General features: G+C 40.7%; 1 protein-coding gene across 2 annotated transcripts in view; it reads right to left on the bottom strand.

Annotated features, from left to right (window-relative positions):
• Window positions 1–5,060: 5,060 nt before the first annotated feature.
• Window positions 5,061–21,626, bottom strand: part of LOC132829818 (hippocalcin-like protein 1) — a 143,822-nt gene continuing 127,256 nt past the window's right edge. For both annotated transcript variants that reach the window (XM_060847182.1, XM_060847183.1), the window contains 2 exons: window positions 12,808–12,913; window positions 5,061–6,743 (listed from right to left, as the gene is read on the bottom strand). In XM_060847182.1, coding sequence (XP_060703165.1) covers window positions 6,646–6,743; window positions 12,808–12,913 — 204 coding nt within the window. In that variant the 3' untranslated portion in view covers window positions 5,061–6,645. The remainder of the gene's footprint in view (window positions 6,744–12,807; window positions 12,914–21,626) is intronic.

Below are 21,626 nucleotides of genomic sequence, written 5' to 3'. Positions count from 1 at the left end.
TTATATGCAACCTTGTAATGGAGATATAATTGTCGATACAGGGAGAATAAAGTCAGATAATCAGGTAGAAACTTTACTGAAAGGCGAGAGAGACAATTATTGCAGAAAAGAAATACATTAATCATATTAGACTCCAGAGTGGAGAATACAATCCTATGTTCCACAATTATTTCACACGTGGTGGAAGGTAATATGAAATAATGCCACATTTCAATATCTATGTATACCATGCAGTTTTAGAAGCTAAAAGTAACCTTCCCTCATCACTGTTAGTTTCGTGAGATAAATTCAGCCCAATTTCTAGCACCCAATTCACCACAAAATTTATTAAATATTATGCAATTATAAATAATAGGATATTCAAATACTTTTTCACATCACTTTTCAGAACTCTTCCATCCATAGGCATTCTTTCAAATATAGGTGGGGACAAGCAAGTAAAAACGGTTAAGATAGTTGACTGCATTGTTCTTGCATGTAAAGAATGTGAAAAGGAAATAACAAAAGAGATACTAACAATGTCCTGAGGTTACCACGTACATGGTATACGTGGCAGGTACTCGTGTGACTTGACCTATGTTGTCTATCTCATATGCTGCAGGCAAGGTTGCCCCGAAGCATGGTACATTGGCGAAACTGAGCAGATGCTACAACAATAGATGATTGGACACCGCACAACAATCACAAGGCAGATAAGTTCCCTCCCAGTCAGGGAACACTTCAGCAGTCAGGGACATTCGGCCTTGGACCTTCAGGTGACTATCCTCCAGGGTGGACTTCAGGACAGGCAACAACGCAAAGTGGCCAAGCAGAGGCTGATAACCGAGTTTGGTATCCATGAGGAAAGCCTCAATCGGGACCTTAGGTTCATGTCACAATACAGGTGACTCCACACACGAAACACTTTCTCTCACACACACTCTCTCTCTCTCTTACCTATTCATACACTCATGCAGACCCTCTCTCATACACGCACACATACACCCTCACAGTCACGCCAACACATGCACCCTCTCACAGGCCTATACTCCATCACACTCACACGCACACTTTACCAAGCTTGTACACACACTCTCACACATGCACTCACTCTCACACTCTCTCTCTCTCCTGCACGCGTGCGTGCGCACACACACACACACACACACACACACACACACACACAAGTCTATGGGGTGAATTTGTATTTGCAGAATTATATTTTCAGATAGTCAATGCAAACAGTTGATCCATATCATATTTTGTAAATTTTACTTTGGAAATAGAACTAGTCTCAGTCAAGATTGGGATACAGACAGACTTTAGCAATTTAGGTTTGTTAAATATCTCATTTTACTTTCATGACACTGAAATCTTTTGCTATAAATTCTGTGCCTTATGGTCCTGCTACACAACCACCTGATGATGGAGCAGCGCTCCGAAAGCTAGTGCTTCCAAATAAACCTGTTGGGACTATAACCTGGTGTTGTGTGATTTGTAATTTTGTCCACTCCAGTCCAACATAAGCTCCTCCACATTATCTCAAGGGCCCTTATGGATGGGTAGTCATCGCTGGCATAGCCAGCAACACCAACATGAATGAATACGCATTAAAAAGGGTAATACTGACTTTTTCCAATTTTCTATTACCATGAGTATTCTCTGATGGGTCTTTCTTAACCCATCATTTTGGAAAATTCATCATTTAGTACAATGATTTCAATTCCAAACCTTGCTCAGTATAATATTCCTTCAAGATTAGAGTGGTGCTGGAAAAGCACAGCAGGTTAGGCAGCATTTGAGAAGCAGGAAAATCGATGTTTTGGACAGGAGCCCTTAATCAGGAATGAGGCTGGGAGCCTCTGGGGTGGAGAGATAAATAGGAGGGTGGTGGGGATGGGGAGAAGGTAGCTACGAGTGCAATAGATGGATGGAGGTGGGGATAAAGGTGAAAGGTCAGAGAGGAGGGTGAAACGGATAGGTGGGAAGGAGGATTGACAGCTAGAACAGGTCATGAGGATGGTGCTGAGCTGGAAGATTGGAACTCAGGCCCCTCCCCCCACCTTACCTCATTTCCAACCTTTCAGTTCAGCACCATCCTCATGACCTGTTCTAGCTGTCAATCTTCCTTCCCACCTATCCGTTCCACCCTCCTCTCTGACCTATCACCTTTAGCCCCATCTCCATCCACCTATTGCACTCTTAGTTACCTTCTCCCTAACCCCACCCCCCTCCATTTATCTGTCCACCCCGGAGGTTCCCAACCTCATTCCTGACGAAGAGCTCCTGTCCAAAACATCGATTTGCCTGCTTCTCCAATGCTGCCTGACCTGCTATGCTTTTCCAGCACCACTCTAATCTGGACTCTGATCTCCAGCATCTGCAGTCCTCACTTTCACCTATACTATTCCTTCAACCAAAGCCATAAGACACAGGTCACAAAAATATTATTTAGGAATATCAGAAATTTCATCTGTCCTATATAGCTTCTGGTGTTCAGTGGTGTTGGTTGCTTCTACAGACAGAGTATCTTACCGTGGAAGAGCTGACTCATAGTGCTGCCATTGTTCTGATGAGATGTTAAACTGATGCTCCAACTATTGTCATGGATCCTCTCAATGAACACAATAAAAACAGGTTATCTTGTCATTATCATATCATTGATGGAAGCAAATTGACTGCTGCATTACAACAGAACCTATACTTAAAATGTCCTTTAGTTAAGTGTTTTGGAACATCCTGAGGCTGTGAAAATGGAGCTCTTCTGGTTTGATGGTTCCACCACTTGTTGTTAGTTGCAACTTATGGATATGTGCCAGTTTTATCTTTGAGCAGTAAACAGTGTAGAGTGAGGGACATTTGGCCAATAGAGATTAAACTTGATGAAATTTGCAAGTATTCAAACTTGTAATAAACTGCTATTTTAAATTCTACTGTATTACTTTCTGCATTCTTGCTAACATTTCTTGTGTAAATAATCGGCTGAATCTTGCTGTGTTTTTGGTGGTGTGATTTGCATTGAGATATTTAGAGGGTTTCTTGCTGTGAGACCAAACAAGATTTCTCATTGTATCTTACCAAACATATGCCTCAATAACTAAAGGCAAAATATCGCAGTTGCTGGAAATATGAATTAAAAACAGAAAGTGCAGGAGAAACACAACAGGTCTGGCATCATCTGTGGAGAGACAAACAGAGAGAGTTAACACTTTGAATCTGATGTGTCTCCTTAACTTCCTACCCTGGCCAATGGCATTCTGGTTTTGTTCTTACCCCATCTTACTATGCACCATTTCCAGAACAACTCAACCTGCTGAAAGATTAGAATGACTGGTATCTTTGTCACATTTGAAAGGCTGGGGTGCACTGGTATTCCAAAATTGACTTGCTCAGTGACAGAATCATTCTGATGATATCATGGAAGGGGAAGATGGTGCCTTGTTTCTGACAGGGACCTGAGGTCCTAGTGGAGAGGGTGGTGCAAAGAAGTGGCAACCTCCTCTTGCTGAATTGGCAGAGGAAGACATGACATCGGTCCCTTCAATCTGCTCCGAGGCCTCCAAATAACTGAAATGGCCACTCAGGACTGAGATGAGGAGGAAATTATTTACTCAGAGGGTGGTGACTCTTCAGAATCTTCTGATGATGAAGGGTTTGGGAGGCTCAGTTTTTGAGTTTTTTCAAGGTTGAGGCTGATTGAGTTCTATGTATTAAAAACATCAAGGGACAGGGAATAGTGCAGGAGAGTAGCATTAAAACAAAAGCTCAGTCATGGTGTCATTGAATGGACAGTATTGGTCTGGACTGGACTGGGAAGATGCAGTAATCACAGTGGTATAGTGGTAATGTCACTGGACTAGTTGTCAAGAGGTCAAGGCAAAAACACTGGGATTTAAGTTCAAATGCTCCAATGGCTGATTGAATTCTGCCAATCAATTCAATTGATTAAATTTTAGGAATAGGCCACTAACTTTTAAACTAAATGCCCACCAATGCTTTTCAAGGAGGAAATCTGCCATACTCTGCCTATTATGGCCTCCATGTTGACTCTCAACTGTATTCTGAGTAATTATGGATGGGAAATAAATGCTGGCCTTGCCAGTGAAGACTACTTACCATAGAACAAGAAAGAAAGAAATTAAGATGCCAATGTTCAAACCAGATGACATCAATGCCACAGACTTTAACAGTGAATGATGGGAAGGCCTGGTCTCAAAGGTGAATGGCTCTTCTAGCTCTCTTTGTGGAGCAGGATTGCTGTCCTTGGTCCCTCCTGAAAACCTTCAGTCTGTGTTAGCCTTCCATCCAGTCTTTAAATTATGACCGATGCACCCTTGTCAATGCTAGGAACTGTACGCCATTGGTTCCTGACTGAAATTTTCTATAGCTAGCGTCACATCTGTGTACTGATTGTGACCCTGTCACTGTTTCTGTGACCCCTATTAGGATCATGAGCTGCGATGTGAGAATTGCTGCCACCAGGAATTGAACCTAATTTTCACCTTGTTAGCTCGAACACAAGTGTCAGTGCTGATCACCACCTGGTTCAAAAGGTGTTGAAATAAATCTTTTAAATCCGCAGTCCAACAAAATCATTAGAATCTGCCAATTATACCAAGCATTAAACATCACTTTGTAACCTCTCCAGTTCAGAATGCTTCGGTCCAATTCGTCTCTGGATAGTGGAACTTTCTGGATTATAGGACTGGAGAATGCCCAATCATAAATGCGTGCGCAAGAAAATACGTTGATATAAATACTTACATGAAAAATAAAATGGAGATAAAACATTACAAAACAAAAATGCTTCACTTATCCAAGCTAGCTAAATTTCTAGATGACTGGCATTTCTGAACAATAGATTTCCAGACTGGAGAGGTCACAATGTATTAGGTCCAGGTAAATAAAACATAGGACAGAAATCTCATTGACTTTGAGCTAAGCCCTGTTAAGACACTGCTTTTAATAGGTAGAAAATCAGTCTGAATTCCACTGAAGTGGAAGAAAAAAAACATTTCAATTCCTGCTTTAAAACAATGACATTTTAATTTAGATTAATATTTGAAGATGAATTACATCACCACAATTTTTTTTAAAAATACATTTACCTTTCATTACAACAATCTCCTCTACCATGATTTAATATGCACTGCTAATGGCTCCTCCAGATCTGAAACCATGTAACACACCCCTGCTATAACAGATATTGTGTACTTATGGGGAGGTCTAAGTATATATATCCATTTCAGTTCTGGTCTTGTAACATTGTGGGTTGGTAACAGTTTCAGGCAGGAGCAGACTGAAGGTTTATGTAGCCTATCTATCCAAAGTATTCCCTTGTGCAGTTGTAACAGCACGGATGGTGCTGGGTTATGAATATTGGCTATATTATTGAGTAGAAGTGAGGTATACCATAATTATCCAGTACATAAATCAACCTTATTTATGACTTTTTACACTTGACGGTGTCACTTATGCATCAATGGCAAGAGTCAATTACCACGTAGTCTAAAAACATTGCAAACAGGACTTTTCCATTAGGATGACGTATATAACGCTATTGTACGGCACTTTAATCCATAGAAACAAGGACAAATCCAGTCTTGTCAGACTTGATATACTCAAACAACATTTTTTGGGGGGAATTTAAACTGGAGCAAGTTGATCCTTTTCCTCCACCAAAACACTCCACACCTGCACCCCAACGGTAACTGTTTCCCCCTTTTCACCATGAGGTGAAATGGAATCTTGGAGATTAGTCACATTTTTAGTTTGACATGAGATGAAGGAGAAAATATTAATTTTCAACAATTTTAGACAAGTTCATGTCGATTTCTGTTTGTCGTGAAGTAATTGGTTCACAAACCATGCTTTGGGAAACTGCTGAATTTCAGCATCTTCAAAAAGGGATCTAATTAACAATCTAATTTTTAACACAGTGGTGCTTGATTGAAATGGGCATTGTTTTATAAAGCCAAAGTTATAGTCAGGGTACATTCTGTATACATGTCGACAATCTCACTGGAAAGGTGGGAGCCACTCAAACATTTTGCCCCAGCTTAAACCTCATCTCGCAATCATATTTGTGATATCTCTCCTGCTTTCTAAACATAAACTACATGTTCCACAGTGAACTGGGGCTCACTGAGTGAAACTGCTCATGAAGAAAAAAATTCACATGCAGAGCAGTTTAGATCATTACAGGAATTGTAGTTGTTTTAGGTTTGCAACACAAGAGCAAAAACTAGAGCAGCTACAATGTACTTGAAGCATGTTCACAAACTCCCATGTATGGTATTAAAGGGAGTAGCATCTTTACATTCGTAATGTCTTTTTTGTATGTTTGGATTGTAGGCCAATGTTGAACATGTGCATTACATTTGATTCATAGTGGAGAACGTTACGTACTGCCCACTAATGCCCTGAAAGTGTTGGCATGCTTGATGTTCCACTGTACAGAAAACACAAAAGTGACAATGCAGTGACTAAAAGCTCCTTTGAAGACAGATTGGGTAGAATATGCTATCCATGTTAGTCAAGCACCCTCTTATGGCAGGAGGATCAATTCATGATGAGATGGAGGTCAGACAAAGGGTTGGCAATCCAGCTGGAATGAAAGCTCGGTCCTTTACTTCAGGCGATCAGTGTTGATACTACCATGTCCCGTTAGAACTGAGATGCACTGCTTGGGTCGCATTGTAGTAATCGTACAATGGATGGGTCACTCTTGGCACCTTTAATGAATTCTTCAAGGGACAATTTACCTGCAAGATAGTTGTAAATAGGAAAGGGGTGCATTATCAAATTAATGTTCAGTTTTGAATGCTACAGATAATTTTACAGGCAGCTTGTGAAAATGGAATTTCTCACTCAAGTCTAACGAGAGAAAAATCAATTCATTTCACATCAATTTGTTCTCTACTACTCAGTGCCTACTACTAATGGACAAATAATTGATTGCTATAAGAAACTCAAGAGATTGGTGATGAGCAGCTGCTATTAGGGACTTATTTGAACTCCAGTAACTTTGAAAAATAAAAACTTTTTATAGGTACAGAAGAGGAAGTTGATTTGTGAGAAAGGGTGAAGAATTTCTACTTTGTACTGATCTCTACTTTTAAGTGAACCATACAAGAGAAAGGATAAAGTAATTGAAGTCACAATATGTAAAATAAGTTGAAGGTAAGTTAAGGCCTGGCAGGGCAGCTTAGCCAAGCAGAATGCCTGCCCTGTGCCATATGGGTAGTTGTGGACACTTATCATAGAGTCATGGAATCATAGAAATGTACAGCATGGAAACAGACCCTTTGGTCCAACTCATCCATGCCACCGGATATCGTCACCTAATCTATTCCCATTTGCCAGCACTTGGCCTATATCCCTCCAAACCCTTTCTATTCATATACCTATCCAGATGCCTTTTGAATACTGCAATTGAACCAGTCTCCACCACTTCCTTTGGCAGCTCATTCCATACACACACCACTTTCTGCATGAAAAAGTTGCCCCTTAGTTCCCTTTTATATCTTTCCCCTCTCACCCTACACCTATGCCCTCTAGTTCTGGACTGCCCCACTCCAGCGAAAAGACTTTGTTTATTTATCCTATCCATGACCCTTACGATTTTATGAACCTCTATAAGGTCACCCCTCAGCCACCCACCCTCCAGGGAAAACCGCCCCAGCCTATTCAACCTCTTCCTATAGCTCAAATCCTCCAACAATGGCAACATTCTTGTAAACTTCTTGTGACCCAGTGGAGTGAAATATTATCAATTGCACAATGGTTAGAGTCATTGAGGTGCATCTGTTAGGCAGAGGATTTTGCTGATAGCATGTTCAGAGAGGTGATCATATTGTGATTTAAAAGCATCCAGGCACATAGGGAATGGATAGTCTAAGAGAAACATATAGGTAGTGCAGGAATCTCCAGAGATCACTCACTAGGAATCTCCAGACATCACTCACTAACCAATCTTTCATTCTGGATGGTGAGAGTGATGGATCTTCATAGGAGTGCAATGAGAGTAAAGCCTGTGGGACCACAAGAGGCCTAGATGTACAGGAGGAGAGGATGAGGAGTGGAATGGCAGAAAGATCAGGGACCCTTTACTTAAGAACAGACAAAGGTGACTTAATGACTCCAGGATGGTTTGTTGCGCCCCCACCCCCGGCGCTAGCATCAGATACTTTACAGAACGGCTGCTAGAGTGAGGAGGAGGAGGAAGGTGAAAGCCAGAGATCATAGTCTACATTTGTGCTAATGACATAGATAGGAAAGGGGGATGTGGTCCCTACTTTGAAATGTAGGGATCTAGTTAGGAAGCTCATAAGCAAAGCCTCTAAAGTAATACCCTCTGGATTACTCCCAGTGCCATGTTTAAGTGAGTACAGAAATAGGAGGATAAGAGAGATAAATGAGTGGCTGGAAAGATTGTCCAAGAGGGAAAGTTTTAGATTCCCGGGATACCGGGATTGGCTCTGGGGAAATGAAGGTAGTACAATTGGATTGGTTGCATCTGAACAAAGACAGGACCGAGTTTCTTATGGGTATTTTACTTCATTTATATTCATTTAACAGAGGTGTTGGAACCAGGAGAATATGTAAGAAACTAATACCTGGGTGTATGGAATACTGGGAAATATAGGTAACAGAGATGGAGAAGAGTTTTACAAGAATGGTTCAAAGGATGAGACACTTCAGTTATGAAGAATAATTGGAGAATCTTAGACTGTTTCCCTTGGAGAGCAGAGGGCAAAAGTGAAGGCTTTCAAAATAGTGAGGAAGGTGGACAGAATCACAGCGGGAAATTCATGGAAGAATCAAGAATCAGAGGGCACAGGTTCAAAGCAATTTGCAAAAGAAGTGAAAGGGAGGTGAGAGAAAAAACAACTTTTCACACATATGGATCTGAGATATAGAATGTACTGCCTTGATGTGTGTTGGAGGCAAGTTTAAATAAAACCTTTAAGAAGGAATTGGCTGACTATTCAAATAGAAGCAATGTGCAAGGTTAGGGGAAAAGGCAGGAAATTGGCACTAAGATAAAATGTTCAGCCAGCCAATGCAAGGCACAATGACCCAAATGGCCTCCTTGTGCACTGTAACCATTCAGTGATTCCGAGTTAACAATGATGTCTCAAATGTTTCTGCAAGCATATTGATGTGTTATCCAAATGTTAGACCAGACACTTATGGGCCTTTGAATATACTTTTGTACATAATGGTTAGCGGTGATAAATGTCTGATTGGTTCCTCCATATCCATTCCTGAAGAAGGGCTTATGCCGGAAACGTCGATTCTCCTGCTCCTTGGATGCTGCCTGAACTGCTGCGCTTTTCCAGCAACACATTTTTCAGCTCTGATCTCCAGCATTTGCAGTCCTCACTTTCTCCTCCATATCCATGCCCAGTTTCTTATGATACAAGGGATAACTTAAGCATTGCAGCATGTGGTAGATCAACAGGAAAAGCTATTTTGATTCAAAAGGTAGTAGCCTTCTTAAGGCACCAAGAAATGCCATTCAAATAAATAAAAGACACAGATGTGATGTAATGGTTTGGATTCTTAGTATTTCATCAAACTCTGTTTACAAGAAGAAAGAAAAACAGACTTGAGACTTTTATTACCATGTCTGAGAGAGCATGCTGGAGTTTTGTGGCATCAAGAGGAAAACACAGGCTTTTAAAATGGCAGTTTGAACCCATATTGTCAAATTCAATCCCCATTTATAACAGGGCATAGTTTTGTTGGTAGGAAAGTGGGGCAGGCTGCCATTCATACAGGAGGGAAACCCAACTACAGCAGGACCTTTTGAACGTAGCTTTGGGTTCAGACGGGCCTGGAATTTTTGTTGGTCCAAGAGCTTTAATCTCCAATATGGGAGTCACAAATTTATGGAGCAGACCCAAGTGCTCTCAAAGGATGGTTAAGATTTAATTGTCTTTAATTATCTCAGTTTTTAAAAAAAGTTAAATTGTTAAAATAAAATCAGCAGCAGCTGTCAGAGATTGAAACAAAAAATCCCTTTTGCTAGATTACATTGATTGACAGGCCAGCTGGTGCAGCATTTAATCAGACAGTTTGGAAAGAGTTCTTTATCAACATTTTATCAATAACTTAATTGGACATGGACATCTCCATGGTGAGTGGTATTGCATCACAATATCCCATGCCAAGTGTGTTTTATCAATTTATCTCCAAGAGCTATTCATCAATGAATGTTTGACTCATTTTCAAAAGCTACAATTATGAACTAAGAGCTGAGTCAACACAATTGACAGTGTTTATCGGCATGAACATTTTTTCGTTTTCAAACAAAATATTTGAGGAGATTGATGCTTATGAGAATTTATTTCATGATGAACTTATAGAGTGAGAGATACATTAGATTTTTAGAATCTTATCTTTTTCTATCTCCACAGCTCCTGAGGTCTGGCCAATTTGAATACTGGGTAAATAGCTGTGAAGTTGGCACAGAAGATACTGTGGGCCATGAGTTGGCATGAAGAGTATGAGAAGCCATAGGTAGGGATGAGGGTATGTGGATGGTATGAGCTAAATGGCCTAAAGTTTTCGAGAACAATGGAGGATAAAAATTCCAAAGACTTGAGCTGGGCCTTCTCCTCAACACTGAATTTACCAGCTTCCAAATCTCCCCTCCCTCCACTTCATCCCAACTTGGCACTGCCCTTTTGACCTGACCTATCTTTCCAACTTCCTTCCCATCTATCCATTCCACCCTCCCCACTGACCTATCATCATCACCTCCTACCTACAACCACCTATCACTATCTCATCTACCTTCCCCTCAGCCCCACCCATAATCCCCTATTTATCTCTCAGCCCCTTCCCCCCTCCAGTCCTGATAAAGGGTCCAGCCCAAAACATCAATTTTCCTGCTCCTCGGATGCTGCCTGACCTGCTGTTTTTCCAGCCCCATAATTTGACTCTTCTAAGCATGTCACCTCAGTACATATCCACACCTATAGCAGCCAATGCCCTGTTTTCAGGGTCAATTGGTCAGACTTCATTCAGACCTAGCCTGCCCAAAGATCTTATGATTTTAGGCATTTTTAAACTGAAGTAGGTCATAGAGTCATAGAGATGTACAGCACAGAAACAGACCCTCCAGTCTAACTTGTCCACGCCCACCACAAACCTAACCTAATCTAGTCCCATTTGTCAGCACTTGGCTCATATCCCTCTAAACCCTTCCTATTCATATACCCATCAGATGCCTTTTAAATGCTTCAATTGTACCAGCCTCCACCAATTCCTCTGGCGAGTCATTCCATACATGCATCACCTTCTGAGTGAAAATGTTGCCCCTTAGGTCCCTTTTATATATCTTTCCCTTCTCACCCTAAACCTATGCCCTCTAGTTCTGGACTCCCCCATTCCAGAGAAGAGACTTTGTCTATTTATCCTCCTATCCACGCCCCTCATAATTTTATAAACCTCTATAAGGTCATCACTCAGCCTTTAACGCTCCAGGGAAAACAATCCCAGCCTATTCAGCCTCTCCCTGTAGCTCAAATCTTTCAACCCTGGCAACATCCTGGTCAGTCTCTTCTGAACCCTTTCAAGATCCAGTTAGTCAGGAAATTTCTTGACCCAAGCTACCTGCCTCAGTAACCAAATTCTGTCTCAGTGCGTTTAAGATCAACAAAAGTTATGTAGCTTTCACGGGAAATAAATCGGACGCTGTTCATGTCATCATGTCTTGCTTGAAAGACTAATCTGACCAACAGAGTAAAATAACTTGATCAGATTCAGTGACAAATTCATTCACAGAAGCCAAGTGAAGCAGCACAAAAAATATTAAGAACCTGCAAGGGAAATGGTGTAAATGGCTGGTTTTACGTTCATCTTCAAGTTGAATGCAAGGAAGCATGTTTGGGATTGATTTATTTGGAGGAACCAGTGTTGGACTGCAGTGGACAAAATTAAAAATCACAACGCCAGGTTATAAAAGTGTTGGACAATAACCTGGATTGATTTGTAATCCCCATCAGGCAACTTTCAAAATAAATCTGGGTAGGAGGGTTTTAAATGTTAAAAAATCATGGAAAAGTATAGTTAGAAATAACCCAAACAGAAAAAAAAACCAAGAATAGGCAATTTGTAAACGGAAAAAGGTATAGAGTAAGATGGTGCTATTACTTTAAATAACATTTGTGCAAAATGAATAAAAACAGATGAATTTATTACTGCAATATTAATGTTAACAACATGGCATGACTAAAGTGGAAACCATTTGTGCAATATTTTAACTCACTAGCTATTGCGTTTACACTAAATTCCCAGGTATGAAATTTTACGTAATTAGTAAATAAGATTCTATTATTTGGCAATTATGTTAGTATACAATGCACAGAAATGTGATATGAATCTGTTAAACTATTGCTGAAGATCATGAAAAAATGGGCTGATTCCCACATTACTCTATTGCAGCTCATGTAATGTCATGAGGCTAGGGAGTCAAAAATCCCAGGAGCTTCTATCATGCAAAGTTAAAATTAGCATTATAATTATGTCTAATTTAAAATGAGAAATGATAATAAATTTTAATCTTTAGTTCATCTCATTAGACTTAGAAGTTTACAGTTTTTTTTAAAGAAAGTTTATTTGGCTTTACAATTTCATGCCTTTGTACCAGCAAAGTGCAATGAAATATTATTCTTTATATAATCTACTACAGTCACAGAGGCAAAAAGACATAATGACAGGACAATGCCACAAGTTCTTAATGTCTCAAAAGGCAGGGTAGAGAGTGAAAGTTGAGAGTTCTGCCTGAAACATGATAAGGAGCAGTTTGATAATTACCATCATTATTTGTATCCATCTGCCTAAAGATTTTATCTGTTCTTTTCTCTGGTGTTGCTTCATCTTCAGGCATCTTCATCACAGTGGACACCATCTTGTAGATTGCCTGTCAAAAATAGGAACATCCAATAAATGGGTCAAAGAATATTCATCTCCCCATATATGGCCCATGCTTCTTTTCACTTAGCTTCCCAATTTGCACAATTTAATATACTAGTGAATTAGTTAGAGCTAGAAACATGTGAATAAAATAACGTTTCATTTACAGTCTGAATGAAATATATTTCAAATACTTTTGCTGTGATTTTACAGCATTAACATGAATGGCAATTCAGAGATGCATATGGTGTCAGTATGGACAATTAATTCTGTGAAGTGCATTACATCTTTAACCATTTTTCTTAGAAATCTGTCATGATGTTAGTTGTTAACCAAGCCTTGGAAATTTCATCACAGTTTGAAATCTGCAGCTGTCAGTTTTCAGTCATGCAACCCTCAGTATCCTTACCAACAACCTCTCCTGCCATGGACTACCCAAACTAAAGGTACAGTGGCACAATACCTGTCCAACTGAAAAAGAGAAAAATATGTGTCTGTGTCTCTATCTGTGTGTTCTTCAGTGTGAGAATGACATGGCTAATGGCAAGAAACTGCCTGTGTAGTCCTTCAAATGGCAGAGGCTGTTATACTGCAGCTATGGGTGACCAGCAATCTCTTTCCTCAGTCATTTTGGATGGATCCATATTCTCAACCCGTGTAGCCAACTTATGTGGCTATCAAGGCCTGAGGTGAGGCTTGAACCCAGAGCATCTGGCCCAAGATAAGAACATTACCACTGCACCACAAGACTGCCTCAGTAAATAAGAAAAAGAGAAAAATAAATGTAGCATCTATCAGAACATCTCAAAAACATTTACAGCCAATTAAGTATTTTAAGTGTAGCCATGATTGTAAAGTAGGAAATACAGTAACCAATTTGTACACAGCAAGCTACTCCAAAGTCAGTGTGATAATGAACAGATAATTTGCTCCAGTGACAGATTGAGGAATACACGTTGGCCAGATCAATGAGAATAACTCCCCTTCTCTTCATCAAAGGAGTGCCATAGAGTCTTTTACATTTACCCAAGGGGCCAGACAGAGTTTTAGTTTAATGTCTCATCCACAAAATGGCACTTACAAGAGAACAGAACTTCTTTGGTATGGCAATGGAGTTTGTCTTGAGCCCATTAACTTCCGAATAGTGGTTCCTGAGCTTCCAACTGAGCATGGCTAAACCTGACTGGATGATTCTTTATTGTCAGTCAAACCATGCCACTCATCATCCAAAGATGATGAAGGTTCCTGAAGAAGGGCTTATGCCCGAAACGTCGAATCTCCTGTTCCTTGGATGCTGCCTCACCTGCTGCGCTTTTCCAGCAACACATTTTCAGCACTCATCATCCAAATTCCAGTATTTGTCTAACTAAAGTGAAAGTGTTCAATGAAAATGAAAACAAAAATGCTATTTTTTTTAAATGTATCATTGATGTTTCTCCTCATTACTCACACAGTCTCTGGAGATTTTTTAAAAAAAATTCCTGAAAGGTTGAAAGACATAACTGAAGGGTTTCTCTGCAAAACCCAAAATGATGCGTTTCAATGCACAGGCAATGACAAGTGCATGGCTTCAGAAGTACAGAACTGTAAATCCTAATTAAGCTCGACAACTTATAAAATCCTGGAAAGTAATTAAGACAATAAATGAAAGTGAGACGTAAGGTTAGATTAGATTCTCTATAGTGTGGAAATAGGCCCTTCGACCCAATAAGTCCATACCGACCCACCCAGACCCATTTCCCTGTGACTAATGCACCTAACACTGTGGGCAATGCTGAATGGCCAATTCACCTGACTTGCCCATCTTTGGACTTTGGGAGGAAACCCATGTAGTCACAGAGAATGGACAAGCTCCACACAGACAGTCACCCAAGGCTGGAATCAAACCAGGGTCCCTGGTACTGTGAAGCAGCAGTGCTAACCACTGAGCCACCCATGCCACCCATGTAAGATGCATGATTTATATATCATCATTTATTTTAAACTTTGGATTTTGAACTAGCGGCACATGATTTTGGTCTCAATGGATGAGTGGGTTTAATTATGAACTTTTCAGTATGTCTGGATCCATGAGATTTTTAAACCAGTCTTAAAAAGGATACCCTGAGTGATAATGGGAATTTGTTTACATTGGGAAAGTCTTACAAGTGGTTAAAGCAAATCTTGAGGAACATTACCCTGTCTTCTATTTGAAAAGGATTTTATTTTCCAAGCTTAGGGGCAAAAAACACAATCCAGAAAATGTTTGGTTTCTTCAGTCTACAAAGGTTCTCATGACAGTTAAATATGTGAAACAGTTTCACCTAAAGAAAATAGATAGGTTACCTCAGGGTAACAACTTCTGCTTGGTAATTCCAGAAGAGAAGTGTTGGTTAGAGCCCTGAAAGGATTATTAAACCTTCGCAAGTTTGATGCTCAGTTGTGTGACCAATCAAGGGTGAATCTATGAAAGTTTCAAAAACCAGGAATTGAGAGAAACAGTTAAGTCAAATCTATTGACATGATTGTTCATGTCTCTATTTCCTACCGGTGTTTGGGTGCTGTAAAGTGAAGGTATTGGGATAGATGGGAGTATATTTTACCCTGTATTTTTAACCTTTCAAATTGTGTTATATGTAGACGGTTTGGTTCATTCTATTTTATCTTCATTTCTTTTGCTCAATAAGCTTCTCTTGGTGCCACTCTGTCTGTCTATCTCTCTGTCCCAAAATGTAAGAAACTTATGTCGCTAAAAGATTGGCTAAAAATATTAAAATATACAGGATCCTTAAGGATCTTGACAGGGTAAATGCTGAATGTTTCCCCTCATGGGAATCAGTAGGTACAGACAGCATAGTCTCAGAATAAAAAGGTGCTAATTTAAGACAGAGATAAGGAGGAATTTCTTCTCTCAGAGGGTTGAGGGTCTTTGGAACTCCTTGCCACACAGAGCTGTGGGAGCAGAGTTCTAGTGCATATTTAAGGCTGAGACAGATAGTTTCCTATCAGTTGGGGAATCAGGGGTTATGGGGAAATAAACGTTCAGCCATGATCCTATTGAATAGTGGAGCAGGCTTGAGGTGCCAAAAGGCCTACTCCTATTCCTACTTTTTAGGTCTTAATACATCACACAATTTCACTCCATCTTTCAATTGCTAAACTCTTATAGTATTTTAAGCTAAACAGCAGGTTCTGACTATTACAAATATAGATGGTCTAATTTTCATATGCCTGATCTTCCCAGCTGGATCACAGCAATATGCCGATAATAACATTTGACTTCAGCAAGCTTTGATAATGGAAACTAGTGAACACATGATACCCCTTTATTAAACATACCAAACAATATGCTTACTATCTCCATGGTGACCAGAATACATGGCTCAGAATAAGGTTGGAGCTGAGAATTTAGCTACCTTGAGGAAGTAGCTTGAGAAAAATCGGTGCTCGAGTCCAGAATGTGAAGGGATGGTTTGCACTTCCCAAGTTTGTTCAGGCAAATTGAGTTCTGAGTGTATCCCTTGCCAGCAAAAGCAACACAGTCTCCACCAATGGTAAGAGTTAAACCAGATGTTGTTGAACCTGTATTTGAACCACTCAGACTAGTTTTGTATTAGCCTTAGGGGTATTAGTGTCAGAAATTCTGACTTGAACCATGTGCTTCTGTACTCTGCTCTGTTTGTTTTGTTCCCGTTTCTGTTACAGTATTTGATCAGATTCCTTTCTACCTGCTGGAGCAAGTGGGACTTGAACCCAGACCTGCTGAACCAAAGGTAAGGACACTACTGCTGACCCAAAAGAATCTCAGCAGTTGCCTTGTAGAAATTTTTTATCAGCTTGCTCAGACATGCTATGACACTAGCACTGTACCACAAGAGCCCTTAAGTCATTATTTGAATCAATCCAATTTGGATATGTTATGACAGACAAAAAATGCTGGAGAAACTCAGCAGGTCTGGCAGCTTCTGTGGAGAGAGAAACAGAGTTAACATTTTGAGTTTAGTATAACTTCATCTGAACTATAAGATGTTGCAAGACGTTTTTTAAAAAAATACTTTTGATGGGGCCAGCAGGGGGATCAGATGGTGTAGATGTCCAGTACAAAAGTCAAGGGGGTTGTTAATGGTGGTTCAAGGGAAAAGGAGACATAATGTGGATGTGAAGTAAAGTTTTTAAAGTGAGAAAATTGGTCCTCTGTACAGGAAGAGACCGATAAAAGACAAAGGTGTTGATGAGAGGTGATGAACGGAATTGAGGGGGAGCAAAGTGATGGAAAGCAAGAAAAATGGAGAACAGACATAATGCAGTCAGTTTGTGAAGTTATTGAAGACAATATTAAGACCTTGAGACTATAAAGTGCTTCAGTGAAAGATGAAGTGTTGGTCTTCATGTTTCATTGCACCAAGCTCAAGATAGAAATGTTAGCATGAAGGCAAGGTGGTTTATCAAAATGGCAAGCAAATAAGAGGTCAGGATCATTCTGATGGACAGGGTGGAGGGGTTCCATAAATCTGTCACCGAGTTTGTGTTTGTAATGTAAAGGAGTCCTTGTTGTGAGTAGTAAATACAGTAGACAAGATTGATAGAAATCCAAGTAAAATGCTGCTTTACCTGAAGTCATATTTGGTATTTTGAATATGGAGGGTGGGGTGGATGTGAATTGGCAAGTTTTATACCTTCTTTTGCTTGCGTAGGAAAGTGCCAGGGAGGAGTGTGAAAGTATTGGAGGAGTGGATCAGGGTGTCACAGAGGGAACAGTCACTGTGAAATCTTGTCAGTGCAGTGAAGTGGAAGAAGATTTGGTGGTAGCATCCCGCTAGAAATGACAGAAATGGCAGGGGATGATCCTTTGAATGTGAAGACTAATTTGGTGGAAAGTGAGGACAATGGGAACCTTATCATTGTTTTAGGAGGGAGGAGAAGGGGAAGAATCGAGCGAAGAATTGAGAGAGATTGGTCAGAAATAGCTGAAGGCCCCATCAACCCTCCTGGTGGGGAATCCTTGGTTGTGGGACAAGGAGGACACGTCTGGTAGAAGGTGGCATTGACAGAGCAGATGCAACAGAGAACAGAGAAACTGGGAGAGGGGAATGAAATCCTTTCAGGAAGTAGGGTCTGAGGAAGTTTAGTCCAGGTAACTGTTGGAAGCATTGGGCTTGCAGTGGACACTGGTGGACAGACAAGCTTCAGAAATGGAAATAGTGAAATCCAGAGAGGGGTGGGAAGAGTCAGAGATGGACCAGGTGAAGGTGAAAGGAGGATGGAAATTGGAAGCAAAACTGATGAATGTTTCCAAATCCAGATGGGAACAGAAAGCAGCAGCAATGATATCATCAACGTATTGGAGGAAAGGTGTTGTGTGTGGTGGGCCCAAAGTATGACAGGTATAAGGAGAGATCCCCATAACCAGCAAAGATAAACACCGTGATATAAGTTTGGGGCAGGTGAAACTTTAACAAGGACCCTGCACCACACTTCCTCACTCCCAGGCCAGAGCTAGGGGCACCACCACTGAGCTACAAGACTCCTTTAAAATATACCCTTCTTTATGCACAGCCAATCACACAGAGATCAGCTAAAATGTTACTGGAGGAAATATTACACCTCAGAATAAAAAACTCAGCTTAATTTTGTTTAAAAATCTTCCTGCTCAAAACATGTTATAACACTGAAGCAAATGGGACTTGAACCCAGGCTTTCTGGCCCAAAGATAGGGACATTACCACTTGGCTGCAAGAGGCCTAAATGCAGTTGCCTTGTAAACCTATTGCGATAAATAAGCAGAGCACGTAAATGATTTCCTCTTTATTGGAAATCACCAGCTTTCGGAGCGCTTCACCTGACAAAGGAGCAATGCTCCAAAAGCTTGGTGATTATAACCTGGTGTCATGGGACTTCTGACTTTGTCCACTCCAGTCTAACACTGGCATCTCCACATCATCTTCAGAACAGAGGGAATGGAAAATTGGCAATGAATTAATCCTGCTCTTATTGGGACAAGTTGCCGCAATTTTTGGTCATGAGCTCTGCCTGCTATATTTAATCGAAAGAATTTTTTAAAAAATTCAGATATAGCGCAGACGGGTTATTCAGCCAATCAAGTTGGCTCATCTCAGAAGAATCCAAACAATTCTAAGCCCCCGCTCTATCCTGTAGCCTGTTGGATTAATTTCCCTCAAATTCCCATCCTTTTTCCTTTTGCAATCATTGACTGACTTAATTTCCCCTATCTTATGGGCACTGCATTCCAGATTATTGCATTCTCACTGTGAAAAAATATTTTCCTCACAATTCCCAGCCTTGAGTCAGGCCTGCTGATAAGGATGACAAGCTTCCTCCCTTTTAGTCTGCGTTAAATGGCAAAGCAGAACAGAGGTAATGTGAAGAGACAAAGCACACCATAGGCAAGGCAATGGAAGTCAGGGATGGTGTAAGCAATTGGCAGGCTCAGAGTGAGTGAGGAAAGAGCTTGGAGATGCAGCCTGGTGCAGTCCATAAGCTGGATGTACCTGAGCATAGTGTCCTTGCTGCAGCATAACAATGATAGCTGTTGGTGCAGTGCTGAAGTGCAGAAACATCCAATAAGTGGATCAGGGATGTGCCATGAGAGTTGCTGGCACATTTTGGTGCCTATGCAGTGTGCTCTGAGAATTTGGAGCTGTGTACCCAAAGTGGACGTGCTTCAGATCAGGGGGTGAGCTGAGGTTAGCAAGTACACCCTCAGGCTTTTATGTCAACATTTCTCGATGCTCAGCTTGTTTGGCATGATTGGTGAGAGATGGAGCTGAATATTAATGAGGTGAGCTGGTCTGTTAATGAGACGTTTAGCAAGCAATAATTTTCCTTTAATGACAACTGGGTTAGCAGGCCCCAGTAAGGGGATTCAAGGTGACAGGTCACTTCACTGGAGTGGAGCAGGGGAACTGTAATGGGGGACAATATAGTGGGGGCCTTCACAAGTCCTTGTTCTTGCTAGCTGGCCTGGGGGCCTCACTTGAGCATCTCCTGCTGCAAGAAAGATCCGACTGGGGGGCACAAGGCAGATCTCAAGCGATCATACGTAGACCACTTAAAAATCTCAACTGGCTTATGGGCTACCGGATACCTGCCATAAGCAAAATATTAACAGGGATAGGGCAGATTTGCAGGTAGACAATCAACATGCTTGGCTGTGTTACGTCCATATGTTTCTTAGCCATCATGTTTGGAATAGGACATGAACACAGAGCTTCTGATTCAGAGCAGGATAGTACCCTGTTCGACAACTTCCCAGTTAGACAAGAAACAATGACCAACAAACATGCGATATCTTAAATAAATGCCTACATATCTCATACGTTGCTTCACGTCTAGTTCCCTCTTACTGAGGAGATAAAGAATCCCTCTATACCCTCACTGCGACTCTTAAGCCCATCTTATTAGCGCACCCTTCAGAAATGCTGCAGAACTGAATGACAAATGCCAGCAGAGGGCACCTTAATTATACTTAATTCTACATGCCCTAGCACCATTCATTTTCTCATTCAACTCAAAATGACACAACTCTCAATTACTGATAAACACATCCTGAAGAGCTGGGCTACCAAATAGTACAGGTGGACTAACACTATTGTTTTCTGCGGGTAAACCAAGTCCTCTATTAAACCATACATTCTTCATGACACTCAATGTTTGCAAAGTTCACAACAGACTGCATTTATAGTCTATACTATATGAAAAATAATTAAAGGTATCATTTACTATTTTGACTGACATTAGATGATTTATCTGTAGCGTATTTTATATGTAAGCTATTCACCTATCGTTGAATATTGGGTAGCTTGCTCACTCTAGACAGGTTTACAGTCAAAACAGGAAAATAATTCTCCTTTCCCAAATGTCAAAACTATCTTTACGAAAATCCTCAATGACATTGTGGCAAGGTGCCCTGGCTGGTGTGACACTGAGTCACACAGTTGAACATTTTTCTGTCCCTGATTGTATCTTAGTCTCTGATCATTGTCTGAGTTTGCTGCCTTAGTGTCCTTGGCTAGAAAGTAAAATCATCCTGGATTCTAACTGCTAATCACTACCCGGTATGTGAAGTATTGGAACTCTGCCTAACAGCATTGTGGGTGTATCTGCCCTTGAGGTACTGCAGTAGCCCAAGAAAACACTACCTTCCCAAGTGCAATTAGGGATGCCGACATCCTGTCCATGAGAAAAGAAGTCCTTCCTATAAGGAGCCCATGTGATTATGTCAATTGATCAAACCAGAAGGGAGGTTTTAGACTTGTAACTCTACTGGTGTTGCACTCAGTAGGGGTAAGGGTAGAAATGAAAATGGCAAGTTTCTTCAGAAAATAGTTTGATGGCTCTCTCACAGATAATAGGAAGGTTAGAGGAGTGATCCAGACATATGAACAGGAATTTGCAATCTAGCCAGAAAAGATATCTTTCTAGCTGCTTTATGAACCCAGGCAGTTCAAGACATTTGATGAATTATTCTGAGCATCAATCTACACTCTCCACTTCCCCATCTGCAGCATTTTGTGTGAAGTTACTTAGCAATGTAGTTATTTGTTCTCTGCACATAAACATACAATGGCAATATTCTTTCATTTCAAACCAAGCAATATTATTGGGCAGTACAGTGGCACAGTGGTTAGCACTGCTGCCTCACAGCGCTAGAGACCTGGGTTCAGTTCCCGCCTCAGGCGACTCTCTGTGTGGAGTTTGCACATTCTCCCTTTGTCTGCGTG

This window comes from Hemiscyllium ocellatum, chromosome 30 (assembly GCF_020745735.1).
Source record: "Hemiscyllium ocellatum isolate sHemOce1 chromosome 30, sHemOce1.pat.X.cur, whole genome shotgun sequence".
Taxonomy (NCBI): Eukaryota; Metazoa; Chordata; class Chondrichthyes; order Orectolobiformes; family Hemiscylliidae; genus Hemiscyllium; species Hemiscyllium ocellatum.
This window is presented reverse-complemented; position numbering and strand designations above follow the sequence as displayed.